This window comes from Mesoplodon mirus (genome assembly GCF_964341445.2).
Source record: "Mesoplodon mirus genome assembly, chromosome: 12".
Taxonomy (NCBI): Eukaryota; Metazoa; Chordata; class Mammalia; order Artiodactyla; family Ziphiidae; genus Mesoplodon; species Mesoplodon mirus.
The window spans coordinates 72,276,015-72,296,768 of NC_138988.1; the positions used below are offsets into that span (position 1 = coordinate 72,276,015).

At 39.5% G+C, this 20,754-nt stretch overlaps 1 protein-coding gene across 1 annotated transcript in view; it reads right to left on the reverse strand.

Moving 5' to 3' along the window:
- KIF6 (kinesin family member 6) overlaps nt 1–6,597 on the reverse strand; it is a 424,730-nt gene extending 418,133 nt beyond the window's left edge. The window contains exon 1 of the mRNA XM_082639032.1: nt 6,407–6,597. Coding sequence (XP_082495158.1) covers nt 6,407–6,409 — 3 coding nt within the window. The 5' untranslated portion in view covers nt 6,410–6,597. The remainder of the gene's footprint in view (nt 1–6,406) is intronic.
- Nucleotides 6,598–20,754: the final 14,157 nt, after the last annotated feature.

A 20,754-nucleotide genomic window follows, 5' to 3' on the forward strand; every position in this document is an offset into this window, starting at 1 on the left:
ATTATGCTAAGTAAAAGAAAACAGACTCATAAGTTAAATACTGTATGATTCCATTTATATAACATTCTTGAAATGACAAAATTATAGAGATGGAGAGCAGATTAGTGGTTGCCAGGGATTAGGGAGGTGGAGGGGGGGGGTCGGGTGAGGTGCTATGGCTCTAAAAGGATCTTTGTGATGCACTGCTCTGTATCTTGACTATGGTGGTGGGCACAGAAATCTACATATGTGATAGAACCGCACACACACACACGCGTGCATATAAAACTGCTGAAAGGTTAGTAAGATTGAATAAGATGGACGGATTGTATCAACGTTCATTCCTTGGTTGTGATATTGCACTATAGTTATGAAAGATGTTACCAGTGGGAGAAACTGGGAGAAGAGGATGCAAGATCTCTCTGCGTAATTTCTTACAATTGCACGTGAATCTACAATTATCTCAAAATAAAAAGTTTTTAAGAAGAAACGCTTAGGAAAAAAAAAAGAAGAAGAAGAAGAAACACTTAGAGAATGAAAAGACAAACCGCAAACTAGGAGAACATTGCTGCAAAACACATACCTGATAAAGGACTGGCATCTGGAATACTTAAAAACTCTTAAAACTTAATAATAAATAGGAAAACAAACTACCTGATTTGTTTTTTTAAGAAGGGTGTCAAAGCATTAAACAGACATTTTCCACTATAAGGATGGCGAGTACATGAAAGATGTTCAACATAATTAATAATTAATGAAATGAAAAATTAAAAGCACAATCAGATACTATTACACACCTTTTAGAATAGCTAAAAAGAAGAAGATAAGCTGGCATTAGCAAGAGCTGGCATGGATGCAGAGTATCTGGAACTCTCAAACATGGCAGGAGAGAATGCAAGATGGACCAGCCACTTTGCAAAACAGTTTTCTACTTTCTTATATATAAAATTGTATATATACTTATCATGTGACCCAGCAATCCTACTTCTAGGTGTTTACCTAAGTGAATTGAAAACTGATGTTCACACAGAAAGGCAAACAGGAATGATTATTGTGGTTTTGTTCACAACTGCCAAAAGCTGAAACAAAGCAAATGTTCTTCAACTGCTGAATGGATAAACAAACTGGTATGTCCACACAATAAAAAGAAATGGACTGCTGATGCCTGTAACAGCATAGGTGAATTTCAGATTTATTATGTTGAGTGAAAGATGCCAGATGCAAAGTTACACACTTTAAAATTCCACTTTTATGACACTCTGAAAAAGCAAAACTATAGGGATAGAACCACTGACCAGATCAGTTGTTGCCAAGGGCTGGGGCTAGGGAAAGAGGTTGATTACAAATGAGCATGGGAGAGTTTTTTGGGGAGTGATGGAATGGTTTCATATCTTGATTTTAGTTGTGGTTACATGACTACGTACATTTGTTAAAAGTCATAGAACTATCTATACACTTAAAGGGGTAAATTATACTGTATATAAAGTGTACTATTATAAGAAAAGCAAAAAAAAAAAAAAACAGAGGATGGGGAATGAACAGGTGTGGCAGTAGTGGGGATGGAGAAGAGGAGAGAACCAGGTATTTATGAAATAGATTTTAAGGACTTTTTCACCTGGTGCTGTGTGGAAAGGAAGAAATGACTCAAGATTGGGCAATTGGGTTGTTTTCATACATTGGCTTTTGTGAATCATCCTGCAGGGAACATGGGAATGCACATATCTCTTCAAGATGCTGGTCTCATTTCCTTCAGATATATTCCCAGAAGTACGACAACCTGTGTCCATCTACGAACGAATGGATAAAGAAGATGTGTTGTATTTACATGTACAACGGAGTATTATTCAGCCATAAAAAGAAGGAAATTGCAATTTGCAATAACATAGATGAAGGTAAGTGAAATAAGTCAGACAGAAAAGGACAAACACTGTATAGTATCACTTATGAGTGGAATTTTTTTTTTTTAAGTCAAACTTATAGAAACATGGAGTAGAATGGTTGTTACCAGGGATTGGAAGGTGGGGGAAATGGAGAGATGCTGGTGAAAGTTTCAGCTATAAGTTCTGAGGACCTAATGTATAGCATGGTGACTATAGTTAATAATACTGTATTGCATACTTGGAATTTGCTAAGAGAATAGATCTTAACTGATCTCACTACCAAAAAAAATTTTTAAGTAACTATGTGAGGTGATGGATGTGTTAATTAACTTGATTGTGGTAAATATTCCACAATGTATACCTATATTAAATCATCCCACTGTACACTTTAAATATACACAATTTTATTTTTCAATGATACCTCAGTAAAGCTGGAGGGAAAAGACTGGGCAGTTGGGTGTGTGGTGCAGGTACTCACGTGGACACGTAAGATAGATCAGAGCGGGAAAGAGGAGCATGAGGAGTTGGGGACGTGCTCAATTTCAAGCGCCTGTGGGATTTCAATCCATAGTTGGATAAAGTTTAGGAGAAAGCTATGGCTGAAAATACGGAATGGGGAGTCATCACAGGGTTTTTTTTCCAGAAGGTGATCAAGTCATTTACAAGAAGGGATGCTGCAATATTAACACTGACAGTTGGAGGTGTAAGCAGGGCTGCAAAGGAGGCTGGAGGAGCAGCTGGAGTGATGGTCTGAGGCAGAAAGGGGAACGTTGTAGCATGAAAGCCAAGGGGAGAGGACGCTTAAGAAAAAGAAAGTGTCCAACAGTGTTGGATACTAAAAAGGATGCACTGAAAAATGTCCATGCAACTTAGCAACTAGGAGGTCACTGGTAACCTAGACAGCGGCTTCAGTGGAGCGATGGGGACGGAAGTCAAGATTACAGGAGGCCCAGGAGTAAAGGAGAGGCTACCGTTCCAGAAGCTTGCTGCTGAAGGGTTGTGGAGAAGTAAAACACAGGGTGAAGGCTCGAGGAACCCAGGGTAAGGAAGGGTCTTTTGTTCATATCTAAGGGGGTAAAAACAATAAGGAAGGGGAGGTTGAAGGTACAGGAAGAGAGAAGATAATGTGAATAATTGGCATTATACCAAGATGGTGCAATGGAAGAGGCAAGGGAGCCAAGGGTATTCATAAAAGATCATTTTAAGTGTTGAATCATGGAGTCTAGGTTGCTTAGAGCTGCTAGTGACATTTGACATGGAGGAGTGTTATGAGGTTGGGAGGGACAGTGATGGGTCCAGCATATGGGAAATTTACACTTCTTGTCTGAGCGCCAGGCCACATGACCAAATGCATTGATGGGGAGGAAGTGTGGGTTCAAATCCCGCTTCTGTCATACCTAAGGGTGTGACATTGGGCAAATTATTTATGTTTTTAAGTCTCAGTTGTCTCATCCAATAAATGGGGATGGATAATAACAACAGCTATGTCGCTTAGTTGGGAAGAATACGTGTGGATACGCATATAAAACGATGACTGTCAGGTGAATAGAGAATGCTCAGTACCCAAAGGGTTCTGACCTCTGGACTGGATTCCTTTGATTGTAAACGTCTCCTAAGGGGTGGAAACTGCAACATATATATGGATAGGAGACATACCAGGGATTACAAACTCACATCTCCTGGGTCCAGACCAATGGAGTAAGCATGTCAAGCAGACAGGTATATGACAATAGGCGGTGGTCCTGTCAACTGGAGACTCTGTGTCCCCAACTAAACATATTCACATTCAAAATAGCTAAAGTACAAGGCTTCCTAAATAAAGCACGACTGTGAGCCCCCAGCTTACAACCTCTGTTCCTGTTGCTGGTATAGCCGACTTCAGTAACTCCCAGGCCCAGTGCCTCTGACAGGTTTACCAAAATCTCAAACAGATGGCTCTAATGGGTATTAAATAAGTTTTGAGATTAAATCTCCAAGTTACAGTGTCTTTCCCACAACTATTAATAGGCTGACATTCACTATTATTATTTGCACCTTATCCACTTGCTTAAATATGGGAATTAAGATGCCTTCCAATTGTTTAAAAGATTCTTGAGCTCTGCAGTTGCCAAAACTGCATATAACTGCACCAGGAAAAATATCCAGGGTTTATAAGCCTCAAACCTGAAAGAAATCAAGCTGTGCCTGAAATGAATTAGTCTATAAGCAAGTTAGTTGGGTTTTGTGTGTTTGATTGTATGTTTTTTAAGAAAAATTGAAACTGTGATCCAGTACTAGTTTTCAACTAGCTCTTTAGCTGTTGATACTACAACTATAAAATGTGTTCATCTTCTTTGTAGGCCTGAAGAGGGACTAGTTAAAATTTTATGGGCTGGTAATTTTGATATTATAGAATATGTACCTAAAATTACCTAACTGCAGTAAACTTCTCCTTCCTCTATTTTATTCCATGGCTTTGGGGGATTTATTTTCACTGCCATAGAATCCCCCTTTATTATCAGATGAGCAAGCATGCTCAGACAGGAGTGGTAGGGCCTCCATGAACAGGACAGAAGACATTTGATTGGGGTCTTCTCCTATTGCTTTACTCCAAGGGGCAAGACAAGGAACCAGAATTTTGCTGTTTATTAGTAAATAGCATTATTAATAGAATAAAAGTCAACCACTGTAAACTGTCCCTCTACTGTCTTGAAAGCTTATCCATAATAAGAACTCAAGAATATGTTTGGAGATGATGGATAGGACGTCAGGCATGATTCCTTCATGCTTGCTGAGGGTCCCTGACTGAGGATCCCATGCAAAGGAGTTGAAAGCTGAGGAAGAAAGCATATTTTCTGTGGTGGATGCTTTCCTTGCAAATCCCCTTGTCAGCCGAGCTCCAGCTCATCAGTCATATGAATGGTCAGTATCAGAGGGATCCCCTCATACCTGGCAGAACAAAAAAGCCACTTATTCCATTGTTTCTGAATCAAGTGGAGAATACATAGAGCATTTTCTGGGACTCATTAAATGCAGAATAATAACAACATGCTGTTAAATTGCAGAGCAAGGGTACCACAAAATCTGTAATATATAACGTCAGCAAAGAATTCTCTTTTGAGAGTATGTTCAGCTAATTTAAAGCATAATTTCATTACCATAACCATCTTCACACACAGAGCAGAGTGGAATTCATAAAACTTTACCAGCACTTGGGTTTATAGGATCCCAGTGGGAATCACTGGGTTTGGTAAACTGGCACCACCTCCCTTTCCCTATCAGATGGTGGATGCAGAGTTTTGACATTATACTGGGACCTCTCTCGGGTTCACCTCTCTCTGGCTGAGAGGCAGAGGCTCCTTTCCTCCTGCTTTGTCTGATCCTCTTCCTGCAGCTCTCCTGTGGCTCTCACTGAACAGCGACATCAAAGTCACTTATGGCTGGAAGCTGGTGGCCAGCCATACGGAATTACAGCCCAGGCTCTCGCCGGATTACAGAGTGTAGCATGTGAACCAAATGACAGTGCCATGGCACAGAGGAAAGGCTGGTAAAGCCTCCAGTTTTGAATGGAAAATATGACTGTGTATTTATGCACAGGCTCCTCATAAACAACCTGAATGTTTCACCAACATTCCCATGAAGCCAGGGATGGGCCGAGTTAAAATAGATCCAGAACGCCTCTCTTCTAAGTAAATTATCCACCCTGTCCTACCTCCTCCGGTTGTTTACTTTAACGTGTTTCCCTGCCTATTTCAGAACTTAAGAAATGCTTACCGCCAAATAGCATAACTTAAGACATAAAAGAAAATGGCTCACATAGCAGAGTTCCTTTATCAAATGCATTATTATTGCCACAAAGTCTAACAACACCTTACCCATCCTGGAGGTAGCTCTTTAGCAATCTCATCTGCCTACATCTCCACCTCCTTCTCTCCTATTCGCTTCTCAATCCCTGCAGTCTGACTTCCATCTCCCTGTTTAAACTTTGCACAGAACCTGTTTAAACAGAACCTGTTTAAACTTTGCACCTCCAGAGTGATACCTTTTTGTGTATACATCCTGGAATAACATCATGATAGACCCAGTTGCCCAGGCTTGACCTCACAGTTGCTCCTCGCTGCTTCCTCCCTCTGAGATAGCTATATCCAGACAGTTTCCAAGTCCTGGTGATCCTACCTCCTAAATATCAATAACTTTTGTCTCTTTCCAGTCAACTCCATGCTTGCTACTTATTGCCTTAATGTGGCTCTTCGTGTGGCTCTTCGTCCTCTGCCAGTATTAGCAAAGATCTCCCAACTGCTTTTCTTGCCTCTAATCTCGTTCCCCCTTTATTTCATCATTGACACCTGCTACAGGATTAGCGTTATACAATGCAAATAAGTCCACATCACTCCTTGTTTGAAAACCACCAATCTTTCCCTGTTACAAATAGAATCGAGTCAAAAGAGCCTTCATAACCTGGTCCCAAACTGTCTTTACATCAACTTCACAGCCCTTATCACGTCCTCCACCCCTACTTCCCTGCCCCTCGACTCCAGCCACTGATTTCCCACAGTTCCCAAACTTACCATGCTTTTGCATGTCTCTGTGCCTTTGTCTGTGTTTTTCCTACTGTTTCCAGTGCCCTTTCCACCTTGTTCATTAGGAATACTCAACTCACCTCTCAAGACCCAGCTCAAATGCCACCTGCTCTGTAAAGACCATCGCCCCCATCTCCCCTTGGCAAAGTTAGTGACCCTTTTCTGTGCAGCTACATCTTATGCGTCCCTTTGTAATAGCACTTATTGTTCTATCAACGTTGCCTGTATGTATCTGTCCCCCCTTCGTGCCAGGGATTATTTGAAACTTCAACTGTTTCCTGTTTCTGCCTCTGTATTCCCAGTGACTAATAAGGCTTTACGCACATACCAGAGATTTCTACATGCCTCATGAATGAATGAGTGCATGCATAACCCGTTGCAAGGAATCAATAAAATAAAACCCCTCCAATTTAAAATTTTTATCTGAGGCTCATATTTCCATGGTGAAAATCCTCCTCCTCCTCTCTCACCCCAGAGAACAAAGGTAACCTGCAGACTGAGTAGACACTGAACAGTAGAAAGAGTTAGAAGCAAACACAGCATACCATTTCCACTTCTGAACCCTCTTTCTTCAGGCACAAAAAGATGGTTACCAATTTCCCAGGGTGATAAAAGAGAACACATTAACATTCGTGTCAGTGGACGAGAACAGAAACAGAGTGATAAGTATAAAAGCAAAGTAGTCCCATTGTTAAGTCAGTGAGTTTCACCCAGGGTGTCTGGGAAGCACTTAATGAATCTCGGAATAAACTTGTTTTTAATTTTAAAAAGAATGCACTGTTTACAAACGACTAATTAAATGTTTATTCACCTTCTTTTGTTTCACGTTAAAAAGGGTTTGTTTGAAAGTTTGCTGTAGGCAGTCGCTGGCACTTCAGTAAACTGCTCTTCCTTCTCTCCCATGAGTTTTACTCCCCCAAACACTAGAGGAATGTTTCCTAAAATACACAGCCTCTTGCCCTTTTCTCCCTCCTCTTTTCCCAGCCAAGTGTTCAGGGCCAGGTGAAACATCACTTCCTCTGAGAAACCTCTCCTGATCCTCTCAAACTCCATACAGCGCTCTGGCTCCACGTTCCCGTAGCATCCTGTATCCTTACACCACGCTATCATTATTACTTATAACAGACACTGCGTACTCACCATGGTTGAGATTCAGCCATTTTGTTGTGTGCATAAATAGTCTGTTCTTTTGATTCGCTGCTAGTAGTCCATGGGTTAGATGTGCCGCGGTTTGTTTATTCACTCATCCAGGGTAAGTCTTCATTTCTCAAGGGTTAATGCTTAGTAGTAGCATTGTTGGGTCATGGGGTTAGTGTATGATTAAATTTGTAATAACTCCTAAAAATTGTTTTCCAAAGTGACTGTACCATTATGCCCTCTAAACAGCAATATTTGAGAACTTTAACTTCTTTCTAGACTCATCAGCACTTGGTATGGACACTCTTAAAACACTTTCTAGACATTTGATAAGTACTGGTATCTCACATGGTTATAATTTTCATTCTCCTAGTGACAAATGATGGTGAGCCTCTCTTTATGGGCTTATTTGGCATGTATATTTTTTTCTTTTTTTTTTTTTTTTTTTTGCGGTACGCGGGCCTCTCACTTGTTGTGGCCTCTCCCGTTGCGGAGCACAGGCTCTGGACGCGCAGGCTCAGCGGCCATGGCTCACGGGCCCAGCCACTCTGCGGCAGGTGGGATCTTCACGGACCAGGGCACGAACCCATGTCCCCTGCATCGGCAGGTGGACTCTCAACCACTGCGCCACCAGGGAAGCCCTTGGCCACTTTTTAATTGAGTTATTTGCTTTTTGTTGAGTCTGTACATATATACATATATTATATACGATTTATGAATATTTCCTCCAAGTCTGTAGTTTATCTCCTCATTCTCCGAACAGTGTCTTTCACAGAGCAAAAGTTTTTAAAATGTTAATGAAGTCTAATTTATCTTTTTTTATGGCTCATGCTTTTTGGTGTTAGATCTAAGAACTCTTTGTCTAATTCATGGTCATAAAGATTTTCCTCCTATTTTTTTTCTAAAAGTTTTATAGCTTGACAACAATAGTCTTACATTTAGGCTTATGATGCATTCTGATACATTTTAAATTAATTTTTTATAAGGTGTGAGGTACATGGAATTGAATTGAATGTCTTTGGAGACATCTTACCTTTACCTTAGAACACCCTGCTTCCAATTCAACCACTGCAGGACTTAAGATGCCCCATTTTCTTATGTCATGGTTGTAACTCTAGTGAGAATCTTTGAGGCCTGGCAAATTTGAACTGAAGAAAGGCTTAATTTTAATCAGACAAGCTGACAGAAATGAATATTAATAAAGAAGAAATAGTGCAGGTACTAAAATATCTAGTCCTTGCTTTGACAAGTATTGGTTGGCAAAATCAACATACAGTATGTGTGTGTTTATCTGTATGTATACATCTGTTCATTTATACACTCTCTCACACACGCACACACAGACACATCTATAGACTCTTAAATATTTCTGAGTTATTCCCTCTCCTTAGAGCTTTAAACCATAATTTTACTTGTTCAGAAATTCCAGCTACCCTTTTCCCAGAGGCAGGAGATTTTGGTTAGTGGCTTTAGAGTTTGTCACAAACTGTCACATTCTTCAGTTTATAAAATGGCCTTGACTTGGGTAGACCAAAGATGGATTTTCCATTACATCACTTAGAAACGGATAGGCCTTTCCATAAACACACTTAGACAATTTATCCCAACTTTTACTTTTTTTCTATTTCATTTTCATGTTTTAATGGTCCTTTTGCTGGCAACCAGCACATCCCTTTGGGCACCATTGGCAACGTCAAGAAGCTTGAGTGCATTTGCCTTGCCCTGAATCAGCCAGGATGGCACAGTGTCTTCTTTGCCAAGCCCACTGAGCTTGAGGCCTGAGGCAACCCCATCACCACTTTACACCCCGAGGCCTTCACACAGAGCTGGGAGCCTTTTAAACTTCTTGAATTGAGGATTAATGACTTTCTCTGTTATTAATTCTTCAGTGTTTATGGGTTCACTTAATATATCTCTGTCAGGCTTTAGCCTAAAATATTATCTTTGAATCAAAAAAAAAAAAAAAAAGCAGTTTTCTAGGCCAGCCTTTACCAAGAAACACAGAATACTTATTGTAGAAGATTGGATTGTTTCAACTCTTCACTCCCCTGCAGTAGGATTGTACATCTACATCCTTCCCCTTGCAGCTTGGCACTGTACCACCACAGGACAATGGGACAGTGGGAGGAGTTTACTTCCCCCCAAACTCCACTTTGTTGGCACTTGGTTTGGCCAATGGAATGTTGTAGAAATGGCATGAACAGAAGCTTTGTGTATGCTTACATGGTTTGGCTTGCCTTCTTGCACCCCTGTAATTCCCATAAGAAGAACATGGCCCTGCTGGCTTCTATCCCTTCAGTTTGGGCCCAGAATGAAACTCAAAAAGCTGACCCAAACCTGATCTGCAACCTGGACCTAAACTAGCCAACTGCAGCCTGAAGCAGAGCTGCCCTGGCACAGACCAGTGAGTATGAAAAGTAAAATGCTTGCTGTTTATAAGACACTGAGTTTTGTTACTTAGCATTATTCCAGCAATAGATGACTAATACACTTACCTATCTCTCAGTCATGTTTTCCATAGACAGTCAAGTCCATATGAAACCCAGCAGAAATTGTTACTTGCTAGGAGAAACAAACAAGTGAATATTGTAGCCATGAATCAGATAGGTTACCATCTTCTCATGGATTTTTCTCCAGCATAGCCCATTCTTCAAGAATCTGCTCTAAGGAGATTTTCTGAGCATCCTTTTAGTCAGATCAGTCTGTGTAGAATTACAGAATGCGAAGACTGTCATTTCCTAGTTGTCCTCATAAGTGCTGGATCCCCACAACTGAAGCCTCTATCAAGTTGTTATGTTACGGTTCATACATAAGCAATGGTACAGCTTCCAAGCTGCAGGAGCCAGATTTCTTGGCAATAGAAAGAACCATTAAAATTCAGCCTTTACCCAAGAATATTAACAAACTCTGATCATTAGCAGTTAATGTCCACTGCAATGCTCAGTGTGTATCAGCAGGAAATGACAGGCTGTCCTTTGTCTTCCCAATATCGCCAAATGAACACAATTTCTTACATTCCTAGCTCCATGAATATATGTGCATTTTGCAGTTACATTACTGGGGTTGGCCAGACCTCATGAGTATATTTCCTTACACTTAGATTTTTAGCTAGATAATTTTAATTGGAATCTTTCATTACAGTGTACTGTTTCAAAATCTAAGGACATAGCTGGAAATTCCCTTTACCAAGCATATCTCAGAATAAGATGCCATCATCATACCAGCAGAAAGTTCCTAGGCCACCTTGAGCCTCAGATTTGTATCTTTACAGCATGATCAAAGAGTCTTCCTAGTTTTAATGCCCTGAATATTTAAAAATAATCACCAAGCCCATAAAAGTCATACTTAACCTTATAAAACATGTGTTGGCTTAGTTCATTTTCTCAAAGCTCACCTCCCCTTCTCTGCCTTGACTTTGTCTACTTCTCATCCGGCCATTCCTTTCTTCCTTGAATCAGATTGCTTCTCTTCTGACTAGCCAAACACAGGCAGATTGAGCAAGGCTCAACCGTATGAGAGATCTTTAGCCTACAAGAGCAAACATTAAGGGGCGACATTATAGTCACCTTTTAACATTTGATGGTGTGTCATGTAAAAAAGGCAATATGTTAGACACGAAAAAAAAAAGAAAAGAAAAGAAAGAAGGAGTAGGCTTGTCCTGTGTTGCCATGGAAAGAACAGAGCTAGACTAACCAGTAAGAACAAGTCATAGAAAAGAAATCGGGCTCAATGAAAAATCTTTCAAACAATTGGTGATGTCCAGTTACAGAATAAAAAGCAGTGAGCCCTCGTCAGTGAATGTGTTCAAGCTTCTCAGGAATAATAGATACTTAATTCCTACGTCTCTGAGTACCTTCCAGCTCTGAAATATTATGATCTGATCTATTTGATTCTCTATAGTGTATCAATATGAGTGTTTGTGCAGTGCAGGATAACATGGGCCATAACATTTTCATGATTCTGAGATTAAATGGAAAAGCCAAGCAGAATTTGTAGTCTTGAATCTAGTATGTCCTTTTGAATAGTCCTGGCTTCTGTGGAGTCCAAATTAAAATATCTTACATAGTAAGATAGAAAGCATTCTATGTCTGCTGGTTAGTTTTCTATTATACCCACAGCCTGATCTCCACTGTCTAGAAACATAAATATGTGTATATCTCTATGGCTGAGATCATGTTAATTTATTACCTCCCATGGTAGTCCTGAAAGAAGCTTGTTACTCCATTTTCTATTTTCTGACCACAACAACTTTGGGGTTACGTTTCTTTTAATCTAGTTATATTAACATGCAGAGTGTACCAAGAGAAACACTTTCTATGCAGACTTAATAAATCAGGAATACAATTCAAAAGGAACAAAAATGGTATATAGTGAAAAATTCTTCCTTCTCCCTTCTTTAAAAAACCAAAGGTCAGATTTAAAAAAACTATATTTAAGACTTAACTTGACCATCCAGATGCTTTAGTTTGAGATTATTTAGTTTGGGATTATTTTCTTCTACCTACATATAACCTTTAGAAAGTCCTTCACTGTGATTGATTAGTGACAAAGTAAGTGTTTGAAAGAAAATGTCATTCCTGAAGCATCTTTTTCCTGGTGCAAAATTCTAGGTTCGCAGTCATTATTTATTTACTTTTTTTCAGCACACCAAAGCCTGGATTCTGGCCTCTATCTATGTTGTTGAGAAGTCAGTTGTCAGTCTAACTGCAGCTCTTTTTGAAGGCGTTCTCTTTTCTCTCTGGCTGCTTTTACAATTTTCTTTTTGTCTTTGGTTTCCTGCAGGTGTCATCTACTGCACCCAGGTGTGAATTTCCGTTATTTATCTTGCTTTTGATTCATTATGCACCGTGAATTGGTGGTTTTCATCAGTTCTGGAAAATTCTCACCCATCATTCTTCAAATATTGCTTCTTATCCTTTATCTTTTGCTTTTTATTCTTGAATCCAATTAAACATCTTAAAATTCCTTGTTATATACTCTATGCCCCTTATCTTCACCTCTGCATTTTCTAGGGATTTTGTTTGTTTCTCCATTCTTCATTTGTAACATTTTTGATCCATTTTCTAATTCTCTAAGTCTCTCTGTAGGTGCTATTAAACCTCTCCATTGAGATCTTATTTTGGTTACTATATTTTTCAATTCTACAACTTTTTATTCAGTTTCTTTTCAAAAAAGCCATGCCACTTTTTATGGTTTCCAGTTCCATGCTGTAGTTTTCAGCATGTCTCTTTAGCTCATTGAATATACTAAACATAGGTTTTTTTTGTAGCCTGTCTCTAGTAATTTTAAAATCTACAGTCCTATAGCCTACTCTTTTCACTTCATATTATATTGTTCACATAATGTTATTGGTCTCCTTTCTTATAATTTTGATATCTGAATAATATTATGTTGATTAAAGGAATGATAGTTTCCTCATCTATAAAATGAGGATAGTCTCACCTCTTGGGGTAACTGCCTGACTCACAATAATTTATCTCAGAGAGTAGACCCTAAGTAATTATTTCTGCCCCTATGTATCTTTGCAATGATTATGACTTTAAAAATAATGTTTATGAGTAGATGGAGTCTTGAAGAAAACATGGAAAAATGAAATAAGTTGATAGGGTATTTGAATTGCATGTGTTTAAATTTTCCATTATTTATATTGAAATACACTTGCGCAGTAAACATAAATCATAAAAAGTAAAATGAAGTTTCTTAAAGCTAAAATGGTAATATTTTATATTTTAATGAGCACTTACTATGTATCAGGCCCTATTCTAAGCTCTTCACATGTATTAGTTGATTTAATCATCTCCCAGCAACCCTCTTTGAGAGGTATGATTATTGTTCCTATTTTACAGATGAGAAAGTTGAGGTACAAAGGGGCTAAATAACTGTCCATGGTCACACAATTAGTAAGGGGCATGGCCAGGATTCTAACACAAGCAGTTTGGCTCCAGAAATCACTTTCTTAATTATAGCTTTATGAAAAAAGAAGAGGAAACAGGAAAGAAAAAAGAGTATCAAGAAGTATACCTACACCAGTATACCTCTTGTTACCACATCTTCTTTGATATGCCCAGCTCCATTCTGTACTAACCTTAGAGGATTACGAAAAGATGTGAAGAGAAAAAAAGAAAGTGTTCTAGGTACTATGGATGTATAACAAGTCACCCTAAGACTTAGTGGCATAAAACAACCATTTGTTTTGCCCATGGATTCCATGGGTCAGGAATTCAGAAAGGGTAAAGGGAGCAAGACTTGTCTCTGCTTCACAATGTCTGGAGCCTCAGATGGAAGACTTGAAGCTGGGGATAGAATCATGCAATCATCTGAAGGCTCCTTCACTCACATGTCTGGCTATTGATGATAACCATTAGCTGTGAGTCTCAGCGACTCTCCAGGGGGACTTTCCTCAGAGACTAGTTTGAGCTTCCTCATAGCCCAGGGTTGGCATCATCCAGAGTTAGCACTTTCAGAGAAAGAGAAAAAGAGGTAGAGATAGAGATGGAGATGGAGAGAGAGAGAGGGAGGGAGAGTGAGGATAAGGCTGAAACTTTTATGACTTAGCTAGGAAATTACCCAGCATATTTTCTGCCATACTCTGTTGGTTGACGTAGTCACGAACCCCAGCCAGGCTCAAAAGAGGGACAGTCACATGTAAGAAAACCATATGAGATGGGATATATATTGGCAAATATAATATGCCTGAAAAGGAATATACAAAAGTTCATTTCTGTGTTGCACCGAAGGAAACAGAAAGAAGAGTGGTGATTTAGGCAGTATTTTTTAGGTAAAAATATAGCTAACAGAAAAATATGCATCTTCACCCAGAGTAATGGTGAATAAAAAGATATATTAATTTACATAAATGCAAATGCATTTAAAACCAACGATCTTTATAAATCTTCCCTGAATGATTTATAAACTGCCTCCAGTATTTTACAGTAGGACACATTCTGAAGGAAAAAAAGTCTGATTTCACATATAATGGCTGATCTTTATATCCAAGGACCAGACTTAGAGTACAGCTGTGGGACAACACTTCCCATAAAGCAGACAGACTCTTTGATAACAAGGGCTTATATGGGGTGGCAATTTCCTTCTTAAGTGTAAATTATGACATGAACAGGCACTTCATAGAACAGAAAATGTGTCTTTATTGTCACCGAACAACAATGACAACAAAAGATTCATTTTAAGAAAAGCAAATATGATCTTTCAACAAACATGGTCAATGAGACCAGATTGGATGTTCTATTTATGAAATGAAACTGACGCCAATAACAAACCAACAGATTATGACATACTGTGCCTTCTTGAATATCAGAAAGCCTGAAATATCAAAGACTGTTCTGCATTCACTGGTTTTACCTAAGACTCTGATTTTAAGGTCAAAGGCAAAGCCGGAATGGTTAGAAGAAGCTGGCTGTGAATCTCCACTATATCGCAGAAGTCCACTTCTAGATCATCTCTACCCCAGTATGCATCAGATGAGGTGGGGCAAATTTCAAACCAAACAGGCTCAATAAAATCCTATTCAGGAACAAATCAATATGTATCAAAATAAAGTCCAAATTCTCAACCTGTGCAAAAACAGCTGTGAGTTATTAGCAAGATATTTCTTAAAGAAAATGATCATAATTATAAAATTCAGAGGCATCAAAGCCAGACACAGGCACAAGAATGCACAATCCTATCCAGGGCAGATGGATATGTGGGTTGGACCAAACGCTTTATGGGAACCTCAGTAGATGTGCAGCTAAGATGGTGGCAGGGAGCACCAGGAAGAACTGGAACCTCTGCTGGACCACTCCTCATGACTGCCCAAGCCCTCTGGAATGTGTGAGCTCCTTCACCTCATGCCAGGTTGTTTGGTCCCTGGCATCCTAGTAGCAATACCTTTAAGAACAACAACAAAGACAATTCTGAGGCAAGATGTGATGATTAGAATAACTACTTAAGAATCTCTTTGTGTGTCTATTATTTATCCTGACCACTGGCAATTGGCAAGTTTATGCAGAGATCACCTGCCTGTTTTTTTAAGTCATGAAGGTTTTCTTTTATGGTGGCAGGAGTCTGTTTAAGATTGTTAAGCAGTAAAGGAATACCGTGAATATAATTTAATAGAGCTTGTGTAAATCGGAAGTAAATCCAAATTTACACGTGGGTTAAAAAAAACCTAGAGGATGACTATATAAAATTCTTCCTGTTGAACTAAGTGATTTTTAAATAATTTAAGAATATACTCTTGAGCTAAAAAACTCAGTTGTTGGGAAAACTCATTTTCCCTGCAAAAGGAAAAAGAAATTTCCAAAGGCTGCTTATGCATTTTGCTGCTTTGCAGTGGTATTCAATTGCCAGACAGTTCTGAAAGTGTGTCTTTGGAGACATATCCAGCTTAGCGGGCACGGAGTCTGGATTCTGCTGCAGTGCAAGATGCAGATGCTGATCAGTGCATCCTCCTTCCTCTGGGTCATCCTGGAGCTCTTGGCTGACCCTCTACTGGAGGACAGAAGATGCTTGCCATTCTTTGGGGAGCAAACTTGAAAAATGATGTTTTATTTCAATCTCACTCAGAGTCAACATGGACCTAACACATTATGTGAGTTCCTTCCCTTGTCTGACAGTGGAACCAATGGCCCGCTCTGGTCCGCTCTCACTTAGCCATATTGGGTCATAGTTGTCCACACAGCAGTCTCCTTACCACACTGCAGGGGGACGCCACCCACTGCTTAATATCATCAGAATATGTTGTCTCTCTGTGTTCCCACTTCTTAATGGCTGCTGCTTTTCCCCCTCCTCAGTGGCTTTCAAAGGCCTCATTATCCATTTGCCAATCTCAGCCAATAAGCGCCTTCCTTCTGGCCACAGACTTTATAGAGCTGCCCTTCTCTCTCAAATCACTTGTCAGACCCAGATCAAGTTCCTGCATCTGTATTTCCACATAGGGAGGTTGTTTATAAAAGGCCAAGGGGCTTGCTTCATTTCTCCATTGTCTGGAACATACCCATCATTGCACGGAATTATACAACATATTAATGGCTTCTGAAAATAATGCTTACCGTGTCTCTTGGAAAATCAGGATAAAATTCACTTCGAATAAAATGACCAAGGTGAGCTTAAAAAAGAAACCCACAAGAACTCACTTTCTGAAACAAAGCAGAAGCCCTTTTGGCCTCAGCAATGTCCTCAAATTTATTTCCAGTCAAGGATTATCATAGAGACAAATAACCCAACAGATACTGTTACTGAACACAAGTTTGTGTGCCCAATGAGGAGTGAAACCAAACAAACTGAAAGGTCGGATTTTGGAGCAGAGAAAGGTTTATTGTAGGGCATGCAAGGAGAACAGGTGGCTTGTACCCCAAACCCCCATAACTCCCTGAAGGGTTTCAGCAAGCATTTTTACAGGCAAGGTGAGGGAAGAGCATGGGTGGTTGCTGCAAACTTCTTGGTGTTGGAATCTTTTGTTCTTGCAGCTGTCCCCATGGGTCAGGTCACCATGTTCCTGTAAACCTCCAAGGAGACAAATGTTATTCTCTGCCCTGCAACTTTTTATCTCTATATGAATAGAAAAGTGTTACACCCTTAAAGGTCAGAGCCTTGAGAACGGTCTATCCTGTATATTTCAGGCCATAGGCAACATTCTTCACTTGAAGCAAAAGCAATGGAATACAAAGTTTAAAGTAAAAGAAGCAGAGCTGATATGTAGTCGGATTTGTTCTTTCTTATTATAGTACTTGTGGACTTTTCCTAGTAGGGCAATGGATTCTCTAGTCTTTTTCCACCATTCTCTGCCCACTCCAGAATCCATACTGCTGAAAGGTACAGAATCTACGGGACCAGATTGTAAACGTCTAGAAATCAGCTTCTGAGACTTAAAACACATCATCATGCGTAGGGTAGGGTCCTCAGATACTGTTAATTTAGCCATAGTTCAGCTTCCAATTATATGACATAAGATAAATATTTGATAATACAGCCTGGATTAAATTACCTCTATATAATAGGTCTGACCTTTAGAAGCAGAATTTCTAAGATCTCAAGCTACCAAAAAAATATAAGAAACATAGAGAAATTCCCTCCTATCATCACACAAATAGTGAAATACTCTAGGGAAGCTGAGAGGTTGTTCATAATTAGTTGAAAATGTTTTTCAGCTGAACTAGGATCCCTCACTTGTACATTATCCTTGGAGGATTTCAGCCACTTTTACGGCTTAGCTACCTCCTAAAAGTGGATGATTCTCAAAATTCTTTCCAACTCCTATCCCTTTTGTGATCTCTAGACCACTCATTCCAACTCTTTCTTGGAAATCTTCACTTGAGTGTTCAACAGTCAGCTCAAAATTAATATGTGCAAAGCTAAACTCTAAATCTGCTCTTCCTCCTATTCCAAATATTATTTTATAACATTATCCTCCCTACTGGACCCTAGCTAGAAACCCGGGCATCATCCTTGACCTTTTCTTCAACCTCACTCTCTGGAGATACAATCAGTTACCATATCTCTTCTTGTGTGCCTTCTTAGCTCTTTTTATTTTAACAGTTTATTGAGTTTTAATTTACATTTCATGAAATTGAAATTTTATGAAATTACATTTCATAAAATTACATTTCATAAAATTCACTCACTTTAAATAGGTTCTTCAGTGTGTCTCAATAAATGTATATAGTTGTGCAACCATCACCACAATCCAGTTTTAAAACACTCCCGTTATACCGAAAAGTTCCCTATGCCTCTTTGCATGCCCACCCTGGCCTCAAACAACCACCTCTCTGTTTCTACAGTTTTGCCTTTTCTAGAAATTTTGTATAAATGGAATCACATAATATGACAGCTTTTGTATCTGGCTTCTTTCACTTTCCATGATGCTTTTGAGATTCATCCATGTTGTTGCATGTACCAATAGTTTGTTCCTTTTTATAGTTGATAGTATTCCCTTGTATGAGTATACCACATTTTGCTTATTTATGGACATTTGATTGCTTTTCCAGTTTTTGGCTATTGTGCCTAATATTGCTAAGAACATTCTCATACAAGTCTTAGTGTGGATATATGTTTTTGTTTCTCTTTCATAGATAACCACAACTGGACTTGCTAGTTTATACGGTGAGTGTATGTTTAACTTTTTTTAAGAAACTGCCATAGTTTTACAAACTGGAGCTCTATTTTACATTCCCACCATCAGTGTATTTAGGTTCCAGATCCTCATTTTCCCACATCCTCATCAACACTTAGAATTATCTATCTTTTAATAGTAACCACTCTAATAGGAGTAGCAGGGCATTTCATTACCATTTATTTTGTATTTCCCTGTGGGCTAATGATATTGAGCATCTTTTCATAAAATTGCATCAGTTTATCTTCTTTGGTGTTAATATTTTCTGCTCTTTTTTATTGAGTTGTTTGTCTCTTATTATGGAGTTGTAAAAGTTCTTTATATTTTCTGGATACAAATCCTTTACCGGGTATATGTTTCGCCAATATTTTCACAGAGTCTGTGACTTGCCTTTTCATTTTCTTTGTGGTGTCTTTTGAAGAGCCAACATTTAACTTCTTAGCTCTTTTGAATCTGGCTCATGCCTCTCTTCCCACAGCCACTTCCTTGAGTTCAGCTCTTTCCCATTCTTGGCTGAATTTTTGTAGTAGCCTAATAACTAGTCTCTTTATCTCCCCATTGCATTTTTCTAAAATGTCTTTTGCTTTCAGGACTAAACATAAATTTTGTAGCCACACATATGGGACAACTATGGAGGGATGCCTCTCACATCTCTCCCTGAAGAACCTGCTGCAGAGAGCATAGTGACTGACAGCCTCCAGCCACCACAGCTGTGGATCGGCCACAACACTCACTCCAAGGCCGCTCTTGCTCCAAACTGCACCAAGCCAGTGACTGAGCACCATGAAAGACTCTCCTAACAGGCGACCCTTGCTTGGGAGCTCCTAATCAGCCTCGCCAAGGCTTTCTCAGGATTTTGCTGCAGTCTGAAGCTTTTCAGACCCAATCCTGCCTTTCCTCTTTCACAGGTGTCAAACCTACATCACAATCTGAAGGCTCTCCTAGTCTTCTCCTATTTCCTCTCCCTTTATCCTTACAGGTGTTTTTCCCAATAAATCTCTTGCCTGTCTAGTCCTATCTAGGCATTTGTTTCTCAGAGGACCCATCTGACACAACAGGCAAGGCCATTCTTGATCCAGCCCCCAACTGACTCCTCAGTCATCAGTGAGCTTGTGCCTTCTCCTTTCAATATAATGACTACGGAGGGAACCAGGGCTTCTTCTGCCATATCCCAGCTTCCTCTCTTTTGTTCAAACTTCTGAGGCAGCAGAAGAAAAATCCATCTGCAATACTAGAAATGCTATGATAATGTGCTGAGGAAGCCTTATATGAAGAAGCCTTGTAAGAAGAGCAGGGACTCCAAAGAAAATTCAGCCCTTCCAAAGAATATGTACCCCCAACACCTTCTTTTGAGGTATGTGTTAGAGGAAGAAAGAAAAAAAAAAAAAAACCCTTTTTCCATGGGGAGTTATTCTCCTTGTACCCATAAATAAATTCACTCTTTCTTGCAAAAAATGATGCTCCTGATCCTGCTCAAATGTGCAGGGTCAGCAAGGGGACGTGCAGTGTTTATCATCATAGGAATCTCATGGGGCTCTTAAAAAGTTGCAGGGCTCTGAGTCCCAACCCAAACCTCCTAGACTAGACTTTCCAGAGAAAGGCATTGGGAAGATTATTTTGGACAAGTGCCCCAAGTAATTCTCAGAATGTTTGAGAAATACTGGTAGAGTGGTTAAGAACACAAGTACTAAAGCCAGCCTGATTTAGTTTAATTCTAAATTCTGACCTTTGCTAGCTGTGTAATCTTGGACAAGTTCCTTCATTTTCTCATCTGTGAAATGCGATGATGAATAGCACTTCCCACATAGGTTGCCGTGAGCACCCAAAGAGCTAATGGTTATAGTATGTGTAGGACAGTGTCTGTGACGTAGTAAATTGCTCTTGAAATCTGAACTCTTTGTACTGTTGTTGGTATTGTTATTATCACCACCATTATAAGTCTCATTAGTGACAGATCAAATGCAACAAAATTATGAGCACTTGCCAGGTATTGTGCTAGGGTCTAGTATGGAGAGAGTGTGTTTTTGAGGGGTAGGATTAAGATATAGAAGTGAGCACGACATACCATCTGCTCAGAGCTAGGTGAGTT